The sequence below is a fragment of the Empidonax traillii genome, unplaced genomic scaffold (assembly GCF_003031625.1).
Source record: "Empidonax traillii isolate 1590-97213 ecotype Southwest subspecies unplaced genomic scaffold, ASM303162v1 scaffold631:size1259156, whole genome shotgun sequence".
Classification (NCBI taxonomy): Eukaryota; Metazoa; Chordata; class Aves; order Passeriformes; family Tyrannidae; genus Empidonax; species Empidonax traillii.
The window spans coordinates 331,532-344,265 of record NW_020955824.1 but is presented as its reverse complement, the minus strand read 5'-3'; the positions used below and the strand labels follow the sequence as shown (position 1 = coordinate 344,265).

General features: G+C 37.3%; 1 protein-coding gene across 1 annotated transcript in view; it reads right to left on the bottom strand.

Annotated features, from left to right (window-relative positions):
* EYA4 (EYA transcriptional coactivator and phosphatase 4) overlaps positions 1–12,734 on the bottom strand; it is a 158,218-nt gene that overhangs the window by 71,122 nt on the left and 74,362 nt on the right. Inside the window, exon 3 of the mRNA XM_027898957.1 lies at positions 6,901–6,950. Coding sequence (XP_027754758.1) covers positions 6,901–6,950 — 50 coding nt within the window. The remainder of the gene's footprint in view (positions 1–6,900; positions 6,951–12,734) is intronic.

Genomic DNA, 12,734 nt, shown 5'->3' with positions numbered 1-12,734 from the left:
TGGGCTTGATCTTGCCAAACATTTCTCTTTGGTGAAGAGTTTATAACTACGGTGGCCTCACTGACGTGAATTCTATATTCTGACAGACATATGCTATCCTTCCTGTTGACTAGTTTTATTTCCAGTTTCCAAAATCACTTGTGGCAATATTTCAATTTCAACTTTAATTATTCTGTCTTTTCATAGCAAATTTGTTTTGCTGTATATGTTCCTCCTTATAGTTTGCCCCAAACCCCTAGAAATACTAGGAGCTAGTCACAAAGTGTTTTATCCTGGCTGAAGATTAATCTTATTTTTGCATGTATTCCCTTCTGGAACTGAACAGTTTTGCAGAAAAGTTGAACCTGTAAAATCAGAAGAAATGCTTTAATTGCCTTTGGTTATACTGTGTATCTATCTGGTCTTCTTAGAATAAATCAGCAGTGCAACAGGTGGAGTCTGCATGGTTGCTCAAGAGAAGAGGGATACAGTAAGTTGTTTTGCTAGTCAATAGAAAGAAGATCAGATAAATGGCATTTCAGAAGTGCCCACCTTACACAGCTACTTCAGGATGAGATGAATCTCACTTTCAAACTCTAAATCAGAAACCTTCTGGATATCTCATTTTCTCAGATAAAACCCATTTACCATGTTATTATGATCTACAGATTATTCAGTACGAGATGCAGTATGAGAGATGGAGCTACACTACTCCTGACTCAGAAAAGCATTACCCTCTATCCAAGATAAGCTACAATAGACAACAAACCCTTACCTTCTAATAAACTTCTAAGACATGGATGGGAAGAAAATAAAGGAGCATTATGCATTTAAACAACACATATGAAAGCTTGGGAGACTGATTTGCTTATTTTTACTGCACGTGAAAAACTGCTTATTTTTTCTATTATAATTGCTGAAACTTTAATGACAAGTTCCATGGCTATTCCTGGCTTTTCCTGCTTAGTAGTTCAATTGTATGCTCTTCTTCATCGTGTAATAGTAATATTGCTCATCTTTTCAGCTGCAAATAAATGGGAAGGTATTGCTGGTCTCCCTCCACTAGGAACTGCTATTCAAAGGGGTCAGCTGTGTCCAAACAGTCATGGGAAAGGCATGACAGTTTCATCAGAGAATCTATCAGCTGCCTTTAAAGCCTGGATTTGGGTTGAGGAGTTACAATGTCCGGTAAATATGGGCAAGCCAATGCCTGACTGAAAGAATCAATCATCACCGAAATCAGTCTGAGATAACACTATAAAGGTGTTGTTGAGGGACTTAGCCAGTGAAAGAAATCTCACTGTACGTTCACACAGTTCAAACTGACGAGAATTAAATACTTTTGATGATCTGGTACTCTGAAATAAGATGCAGAAGACACATGTTATTTTTCTTTTCATTTTTTGTTAAATATATGGATGGTCATGGATACACTGTTCAGTAATGCACACATGCAGTATTGGCGTATCTCAGATACAGCAAGTATAGCGAACATCGTATACACAACAATGTGCCCAAACTGCAGAGGAAACAAACTTTGGTCAAGTGAACTGAATGTAAAAACTGTGGTGGGTCTCACTGACATTCAATACAATCTATTTACTTGTGAATGTACTAATGACAAAAATTGCCTTTGGACATGTACATACACTGTGTATCCTGATCAATGAAAAGCCATGAGTAGATATCAAAATGAGACCAGCAAGAAAGTGTGAAAGCCTATTTCTCATTCAGAAGTTTTAAGAGAGACTTTTAAGATGAAACAGGAACAGGAAGTCATATCTTTTAAATCTTACTATGTGGTGCCCTTTTAAACAGTGTGGGTGTTGAAGAACAGAACAGCAATCATCAGATGAACAGCTGCAATCTATGCTAACAACCTTACTGAAACCCGTACTAAATTGAAATACTGGAGACCTTTTTTAAGCACATAAAAAATCCCTCTGTGATTTTTTGGATAGCTGCTTTATCTGGCAATGTGCATATTTATCTGTGCATATGATTCAATATTTACCAGTGATCAGAACTGGTGAATTTGTAGTTCAGTAATACATAGGAACAAACTCTGTCTAGCTGGTATTAATGCAGTAACTATAATGCCTCTGATTTAAACTCTTCTTACAGCTTCTTTTCCCTTTCTTTTGCTTTTAGAATTTCTTTTTTTAAAAGTATATTAAAAAGAATTCAGTAAGAATAAGTATCACTGGAAATACTGGATTCACAGGTTTGTAGTAAAAATTATGCAACAAGAATAGAGGGCTTCTTGCTCTGTAGGGCTTAGTTTTAACATACTAATACATTTCACTTCTGAGAATATACAAGTAATGTCTTTTTGACACCACTATGTAGTTTTATAAGGTAATTTGTCAGTTAACTTTTATCTCAAGCTTACAAAACTGCTTGTCAAAATCTTAAAATTTTCCCTTTCTTCCTATAGACATATACATATCTAATATAAAGATCATAATTTAAAGATCATAATTTAAAAAGGGAAACTAAGTGAAATATACAGCCATTTTCCTTTACCCTCACAGGAAAAAAAAAGAGTTGTGTCTAAGCTGTCAGAAAAATCTCCTCATTCTTCTGCAGTCTCCCATCCTCTCCAAAGGGTAAAAAAGCATTTCTTTTCCCTGTAATCAATGGACTTTGAGGAAGAAGCAGGAAACCCTGCTAAATTTCCATTTGCAAGGACTTCCTCTTCATCGTCTTGTTTCTCTCCTCCCTGTTTCATTTTATATCCCAGTTGTATCTCAACTCCTGATGTAACTTAGGTCTTACATCTCTGGCAGGCCTAGTGGGAAGGGAATGAGGATTTGGGGGTAGCAGAGATGCATTCATCAAGTAGATTGTTGTCTCAAAGAAAGATGCTGCTCTGGGATGTGTGGCCAAATCGAATACGCAGTAGCTGAGTGTGAGCAGGAATCTGGGACTTGGTATTTATCACTTTACTCACCTCAGAATCATACGTATATTTTAACTCATTTCCACAGTAAGGTCTTGTGTCATGAGGTTATAAGAGTAGCTAATGAGTTTTAGGGCAACAAAATGCTCCCTTATTAAAATGGCATTTTTGATCACCTATGTGAAAAGAAAATTTGTTGATAACTGCAAACAAACTAGCTTCCAAGCAATGCACTAGACTTTAGGAATTCTTGTATGACATTAAGTTTCATGTAGGAGCTGTTCAGCATAGTCGGAAATAATACCATTTTAAAGCTATCCATTATATAAGAAAATCAAGAGCAATGTATGTTTACAGGCTTGTCCAACAAGACAACTGTTGTCTGTACAACAGTTGGCAAGTCCCAACAATTCACTGTCTCTATATCTGTCATGGTTTTGCTTGTTCTTAGAAACTAAGCAGGAATTTTCCCTTCCCCCTGTCCACTGTGTGAAGGGGATGTTAAACGGGCAGATTGGCTGTGGCTCAGGCAATTGAGTAACACAAAAGAAGTGGCTGGTAAAACCACATTCCAAGTTGATGGCCCTCAAGATCTTGTCTGTGGGGAGGGGTGAGGAGTTCTTTTTCATCTTTTTTTCTGCTCTCCGGGGAAAGGGGAGGGAGTTGTTGCCTGAGCTGGGACGGGGGCTGGGTGGCAGGAATTCAGGGGTGGTTTTGTTCTCAGCCTGGCTGCCAGCTGGGAATTTTGCTTGGATTTTCATCGACACTACAAGCTCTGCACCTCCAGTGATTCCACAATGCCCCCCGCTGACTGTGGTTAGAACTGCACAAAATGGCGCAAATGGAACTTACTTTTTCTGTTTGTTTATTTGTTTGTTTTGAAGGGGATTATTTTTGGGTATAGGATTAGTGTTTGATTGTTTTATTTGTGTTCTTTTGCTGTTTCTGCCAATAGACATAAATCTTTTTAAAAAGGGCTGTTATTCTTCCTTTTCCCACATTTTTTTCTCAATTGGAACCTCTAAATTTTGGATTTACAATTGCTTAGAGGGAGGAGTTTTTGTCTTCCTCATAAGTCATCCTCAGCAAAACACTTTTGTCACATTTAAACGGAGACAGCATCACACATGAACAGCTCCAAAAAGCTGTAAGCATTTTGGATGACTGGACAGCCACCAGACTTGCAGGGTGAATTTGTTTTCTACTACACAATTACGAATAAAAAATGCCATAATATTGATACAGCCACAGTACAATAAGGTATAATACCACCATTTAGGTATAAAAGAAAGTATTCACAACCACACAACCACTTCATAGGGATTTGGCAAAAATAACTCCCAAGAAACTCACACAGAAGTTGAAAGACAAAGTTGTTTGTGAATCAAAATACCTGTAAGAGATATTGAGGAGTCATGAATGTTTCGTTTTCTGTTTACAACTCGCCTATCCACAACTTCAATTCTTAACTACAGATCCCTCTCCATCTATGCAGTTTACCTGTTTACCACTTTCTATTAAAAAATGCTGGCAAGGTTGATTTTTACTGCATGTATAGCTGTTTACTTCTGAAAATCATTTTTTGATATGCTGCATAGGTTAGTATATCCCTTAAAAATATTTGCCAGTCCCATCTGCAGTTTGAATGTTTCTTTCTAAAAGACAAACCCAGGCCAAGCAAGACAAAGAATCTGCTGATACACACATGTCACTCCAAGAATTCTCCTGACAAAGTTCCCACACCCAATTTAATTACTTCCCTACTGTAAAAACACTTTCCATCTGCATTTATTGTAATAGTTTCAAATCCAAAACTAACAGACTATAAAGCTAGCTAAATAAATGAATGATATTGGCCTCAGGTCCCAAGCCAGGAGCTATTCTGTAAGGCTGTGTGTCTCCAGCATTCATTTTTATGCTGATGTTTCATTTTATGTGCAGTGTTTTCACTTAAGCCTTGTTTAGAGAAGAATTACCTTGCTCCAGGCTCTAAAGTGTGCGTGCCATATAGAGCCCTCTAGTGCTGCTCCAGCCCAAGGTCTGTCAGAGATTCCTCTCCAAGACCAAAGTCACATTGTGACCAAAAATCCCACTTCAGCCTGTATACAGAGAACTGCACATGGTCAGGCTAGGAACGTTAATTTCAGCTGTATTTGATATGTCCTCAAACTGAGGCTGCAGAGCAAAAAATGAAAAGCATTTGTTTGTAAATATACCTTGAAATATTAAACTACCAGATTCAGCCTCTAGATTGACTATTTGTAATGTGGGTTCACTTGTGCATTTGGGAGGAAAAAAAAGCATCCTATTCCTCAGACTTAGTATGAAGAATTTAATTACAGCTCATAAGAATTTCTTGATGTGCAGAAATAATTACAGTCCACAGGGCTGTTGCAATATCATACTCTGATGAAATTACATCAGACTATGGACTTCATAATTCTTAAAAGCTGGAGATACAACAGTCTCATTTGGACGAGCATGATGCAAAACTATGCACATATATGAATGTTATGCTAAGTTGGGATTCTCCATGGTGTCAAAATACTCAGAAGGAGCTTGGCGTTTGTAATAAATTTTAATCCAAAGCAGCAGCACAGCAGATACATTTTTCATTTAGAAGTTACAAGCAGAGAAGGGTAAACCATAACTCCACTGAAGTCCAGGGCAAAACTGGTACTGACTTCACTGAAAGTGTATTTGGACATTGAGCTATGTATTCCCTTACATATATTCAGTTCTTACCAAACCAAATGAAAAGATAAAACCCACATGAGCTAATCAAAGAAATTCATATGGTGCACAGTACAGCTCAAATCACAGATACTGTAATGGTCTTGGATATTGCTGGTGACCCCCAGAGGATGCTGCTGCAACAGGAGCATAGTTAAGACTTGGTTAAGGATGGGTTTGAGGGGCAAGCCTTGAATTATTTGACTTTTCTGAGTTTTAATCACGTTAGTGAAATATCGGGTTTATTTTGTGGCTGTCCCCTCACAATTAAAGCTGTTGAGTTTTTGTGAAACTAAAATAGGTCTTTTAAATAGATGCAAGACAAAGACAAAAATCAGTGCAAAAGCACCAAAACCAGAAAACTATCCACTGTAGCCCAACAGCTTACTAATCAGTAGTAGTGGCCAGTCTTCATGAACAAAGATCCGGGGAAGGTTTTTACACCTTCCAGCCTGCACATTGGATTTTTTAGGTGAGACACAGTGTGCGCGGAACTGAGCCCACCCTTTAATCCTAAGGTTCATCTGCCAGGGCCAAGCACGCTTGGACGGTGGCAGCGAGGTCCTCAGGACGTAGATGGATTGCCTTACAGGGCTAGCGAGTTCCATCTGCCTGGGGGGGTGGCCCTGACTGGGGGGTGGCCCTGACCGGGAAAATCAACATGCATGCTTAACAGCACCTCTAAAACAATTACCACTTTGCCTGCTCAAAATTATTGATACACATACATACATGTGCAAAATATGGAAGTTAAATCCATTTCCTTTTTCCACATGAAATTAGAAAAAAACTGTGCTTGAAAAGTCTGTGCTTTTTAACAAATGTATGGTTTCTTCCCAGCTTATGAACACAGCATGTTTTTCATATGTGAAAACAAAGAAGTTTTGGTAAGGGTGAATTTTCCCAAATAATGAGTTAATTTTCCACACTGGAAATAAACTATATTTTCAATAAACTTCAAGAAAGTATGTCAAAAAAGGGATAGATTGAGAAAGTGAGATTTGATTGCATAGATTTCCCTATACTATTTAATAGTTCAAGTTTTTTTAGTTGAAGAGAACAATTCTGTGTTATGACATTGTCTAAACTCAAAAATGTGGATGCTAGGCTGCATCTTTGAAGGGAAAAAACCCTTCCAGAGTGAAAACCATTAAAACTGGCCCAATCATTTGTTCTTCACAAAATGTGACTCTGGTGTTCTGATGCTACGTATCCGCAGCACAGCTCTGTCTCATGCTCTGCCACCATGCCCGCAGTTAGCTGGCATTTGCCCTCTGGTACCATACCTGGGATTCTGCGTCTCTGAACCATCTGACTCTGTACACGGTTTCTTTACCTGCAAAAGCAAAGGAGTGCCAGTTACTCTCACGTGAAATACAACTTACTTGCTCACAGTTCACACACTTACAGTACTTAAAGTGGGTCCTGCTCTGCGCACTACGATCTCTATAAAATACTTCCCGCACTTTACAGCAGCAGTATGCAGCACTAAACAGTGTGTTTCATTATTATCCCATGAAGAGCTGCCAACTGCACTTCCCCAGGCTCCATTAGCATGTAAAATGTTCAGCTAAAATAGCTTGGGAGTAGTCTTAACTAGGAACAAAGAAACCAAAGAAACCAAAGAACCAGGTTCCCCATTTGGAAATGAGAAAGCCACACTGTTCTCGGCTTGGCCAAGAAATGTTTTCCCAATTGATATTACTCCTGTTTCCTGCTAAAGCTCACAATAATAAACACCAGGTTCTGGGGCAAAGCGCCCTGTTAGTTAAATATGAATAAATTCATATGGTAATTTTCATATTGTGAATCTGCTAACTGTATGTTAACTATATTTTCCTATTGCATCAATGAACACTTACACCATTTTCACTCATATTTGCAAGATCTAAGTACATAAAAGGTACTTCAACTTCCAATTCGACCTCTACAATACACTGCTGTAGGCTAATTGAAGATGATAAAATCCATTGCTGTCAAATAAAAATAGAAAACTGTGTTCTTGCAGACTAGATATCTCTTTGGGATCTTTATGATTTCCTGCAAAATCTAACTGTACCTTTTGGTAATCTAAAGTACATGCATTTTCAGTAGAGAAAAAACCATTTTGCTAATGCAGAATTCAGGACTGCGTGGGAGGTTTCAAAGCTCCATTTTTAAAGCCACCTAGAAACATAGTCACTAGGATTCAAATGATGTGACTGACACAATAGAAAAACCATTTGCATGACAACCAGCAAGTTCAGCAACAATTTTCAGGAATGCCTTGAATCAAGAGACTCTTCCATACTTATCTGCTACTTTACAGAAAAAAAACCCTGTGACTGTGAGTCACTTCTATTGAAGTTATTGATAAATGACACTCATCAACTCCAACAGAAAAAAAGATTACAGTAATGCTTAATATTTTCCCAAAATAACTCAACATAATGCCATGCAACATCACTCATAGATGTCTGAGTAAAAGCATTATGCTACAGGTGGTCATTTCTCTTATTCATTTGCATTGTAGATACTGAAAAAGACCTGTAAGTTCCCATACATGGTTATTCACAAAAATCAGTTTTCTGTAGCAATAATGAAAATTTTCCCATGATGACAACTTAAACCTGTGTTTATTATTGTAACAGTGTCATCCAAAACACTAAAAAAGTAGGAAACACAAAGGAACTTCTAATTACATTTTGCTTGATTTTTACTACCAACTTTTTTTCAACCTATCCAGTTTTAGCCCTTCCTTCTAATTTTCCTCCTCTTAGATTGTTTCTTTACTGTTCCTACTATGCGACTCCATGAACTTGTTAGGCACAGTGTGATAGGGAGAGATGAGATGGTCAGCATGAGACACAATGAAGGCTCACACAAACCCAAACCTCACAGGCACTATTTCATAAACACTCATGTGCAAATATCATTGCTATAGTTTTATGTTCACTACATTGTTATTAAAATAGCATAAGATATGAAATACAATAAAATACTTCAGATATAACCACATGACCAAGTACCACGAAAAATGTCTTCAGTGTGTGTTATATACAAATAAGAGAAATATTTATTCAGATTACTGTACTGTGTCAACATCACAATGAACTGTTAAAAAAATATATCCAAAATAATTTAAAGACACTGAAATTACAACAGGTCTTTTTTGAGATGAAATGTGTACTCTCTGAAGCAGTTTATCTCAATCGAGCTACAGAGGATTTGGCCAGAAAAATAACATTTTCATTTCACATATAAAATATAATTTAAAATAACTGAAAATATAATGTATTTATAATTATAAAATATAAAAATATAAAATACTATTGTAAATTAAAATTAATTAAAATAGACATTGCTCATAGAGATACAGTACAAATCCTAGTGGAGCTCCTTTTTCCATGTCCCTTTAACATCTACCCACTTCCAGGATACTTTTGCTATCTCCTTGATGTTAAATTTATTGGCATTTATAGATTCCTTTTCCAGTTTCTTTGCTGTTCTGTGGTTGTCACCAGACGCGCTGTCTGTCACATTTGCAATAGGGCACAGATCTCACTGCCCAGGTCAGGAAAGCTCAACAACTGATTTTAAAAAGTTGCTGGAGAGTCTGACAGTCAACCAGCACATCCCAACACCCTAACTTTGCAAAATGATGGCATGTCCTGTGGAGGACAACTACCATAGAAGCCCAAAGATAGTTCAACCAAACACTAACATCATCTGAGCACTTTTAACATACACAGTATATTAAGACCCCCTGGTTTATCTGTGCGGGGATGTGAGGTGCTTCTTCTCTCAGTTAAGCAGTAACTGAGTACTCTCAGATGAGTTGGCCTCCCCCTGCTCACTCTACTACTGCATTTAGCTCCGACCAACATTATAAAGCAATTGAAACGTCTGAAACATTATGCTTTATCTGTGTGGTAAACATAAAAAAACAAAAACAAACAAAAACCCTCCACCAAAACAAAACCAGCAACCAAAAACTGATAAATTTTGGTACACCTTAAAAAGGAGTAGCAAATAAAGCCACTGACCAACTACATCAAAAAGACTCACCTCCTGTTAGACGCAACAAACTTGGGCAGGACAGGAAATAAGTATCTTTTATTTACAAATATTGCAATGAAAGCACAATACTTCAAAAATAAGAGTATTTCAGGTTTTCAGCTTGACACATAGATGAAGCACTTCATCTATGATCATTATTCAATAAATGTACAGCAGAAGCACAGAGTATAGATGTGTCTTTTCCTCTGAGACTAAATGTAAACTTCATTGTATATCTTTAGGGTTCCTCTTTGAGAGAAAAAATTAATAAATAAAAATATAATTTCTTAAAGGAGGAACAACCATGTGATTTTCTTTCAAGTGGCCATATGGAATGCACACCATTTCTTTTTAAGGCTACTCAAGTAGCAAAACACATTTTGTTATTCATAAAATTACGCTACCCTTGAAGGTGAACAGAAAATCACTGTGAAAAAATTTGATCAAAGACTAAATGTTGTTTCCTTTGTATTCAGCTGTACTGTTTTACCCCTTAATCTGCTTGCTGACTGTTTTCAAAATAATTAACTTTCACTAACACCACATTTATTATTTACCTTCTCATGTGTTAAATGAGAAAAAGAACTTTTTTCTTTATTCCTGTTCTGTTTTCCTTCCTCCCCCTCTCTATTTACACAGGTTTTCTCACTATTTTAGTTATATTCATGTTGAAAGTCATTCACAAGAGCAAGATATCAGTTTCACTTTGAATTTTGTCAAACTGCACTGCACTCTCCCACTGGCTGCCTGCTACAAAATGTTCAGAAATTTTCAGCTAAAAATATGTACATACAAATATTTTAAAAAACGTGTCATGCCGTTATGCTACTGAATGGCTTTGGCAACTGAAAGTCGGAGGCAAAATCCCAAAACTGAAAGGGGATAGGGGAGAGTAAGGTGTACTGATACCCAGAAACCACAATTTTTGTGAAATGGCGGCCAAATTTATTTTAGATTTTAAGATTGTAAAAGCCCTGCTGTCACACTGTTCATGGACTCCTGTTGCAGTCTGGCTACTGAATTGCTGAAGATGCTATCTGCATGTAATACTCTCCCATCTCAAAGATGCTGGTACTGCATGAGCCTTAGGATTACTTCTCCTCAGTGCCAGGAGAATCCCATACTATCAGGAAATTTGACATTATCAATACTGTCCCTCTTTGCTTTGTCAGTTCCATCTCCCACTGTTCAAGTACCCAGGCAATACTCTGAAAGAGAAAACCTTGTAGACTCAAATACAGGGAGGAAGAGAGGAAACAAAAAAACAGGGAGAGGGAATGGAAATCACGGGATGAAAGAAGAACAGGCTCTTCACTGAGGCAAAACTAGAGGAGAGCAGCTGAAAAATGTGGCAAATGTAGGGATTGTGTGTGGAAAGTGGAAGAGTAGTGGGGCTGGCTGGGATGGGAGATTTTAAATATGCACACTATTAAAAGTGTTGGATACTATGACGGCACTGGAAAAGAGATGCATTTATTCATTTGTCACAGAACTTCAATAAAGGTGTATGATAAATATTTACATGAGGAATGATTTTATATTAAGTATGAACTTTGGATGCTTCATGTTTAACAAAGAAAGACTGAAGAACATAAACAGAAAAATTTAATCACACATTCATTGCAAAAAGAAGACATTCCCTGAAAAGCCTAGTATGTCAGTAATAAGATCTACACCATAATACATAAGACACTGTATTTCCACAGGCCATATTAATCCTGGCATTTCCTTGCTTCTGGTGTTTTTCTTTGCAACATTAACATCTTCTAACATGATTTTATTGGACCTCATTACAGTAAATGTTAAAACATGAAACAGTTCTGCTCTATGAGGTGTTCTCACACACACACACACACACACTCTGGTGGTATTAAACACCTAATGCAATACAGGTGAGAAATCCCTCCTAACACTTACAGCTGAAAAATCTTGCCACATCAGCAGTAAATTATTCTGGCAATGAATCTGTTGAGCTCCCTCATCCACTGCATCAAATATGGCCTTAAGCATCCCTCTCAAATCAGCAAGCATGCGGTAGGGCTGAGTAGAGTCTGCAGTGCTTTGGGCCTGGAGGAGGCAGCCACACACAGTAGAGCTATGGAGACTCTAACACGAAGGAGACAAGAATGAAGAAAGAGAAGTACTTTTTGCAGACCCAATGACATCTCAAGGCACATCTCTATGCTTGCTCAGCCTGTGTGACTGCTCTGGAATGTGGGCAGCACAGGTGTACTTCTACTGCCTAGACAACTTCCTGCAGCAAATTACTCCGGTGAAAGTTCACCTGCCTCTACACGCTGTCCAGAGAAGGGACTGTGTCTGTAGAATGGCCCCAGGACAGGATGGGGCATGCACAGGAACAATTTGATGGAAATATATGAGAAGAATATGGTTCACGATGTTTGTGACACTGATATGTGAAAGAATTGTGAAGAAAAGTCATTCTCCGCAAACATTTTTTACATGTTTTTGTTTATATGAAGTTTTATAAACATCTTGACAACAAAAACCTTATTGTCTATACAATGCCTGGCATAACAAAGATTTTTTTTTTTGCTATCATGACATCATGGTTACCATGAAACAGCTTTTTGTTAGCTTGACTAACAAAAACAGGGCAAGGGCTAGCTGAAAGGTACAGTGATTTAGTAACAAATTGTAGCCATTCAGAAAATAAATATGCTTTCAAACTGATTTAAAACAAAACAAAAAACAAAACAAAACAAAAAAAAACAAAACACAACAAAACCCACTATCCAAACAACAAATATTATTGGCAATGCAGCAGGTTTCTGATGGCTAAATTCAAGTAACACTCCAACTATGTACATCCTGTGAAGACTAAATCTCAATGAAGCTTCTGCAAAATCAAATGCTTAAGAGATCTAGAGAAAGACCTGAAAATAATTCTAAATAATCCCAAATTCTGAACTGAATTTTAACAGTAACTCAGTTATGCTCCACTTCCATAGATCTCATAAAGATTTCACTTACTTAAACCAAGTGATAGTAATAAAATTATATACTATAAAGTTTGTATTAAAATGTAATATGGAATGAAATTAGAATGGCTACGAAAATA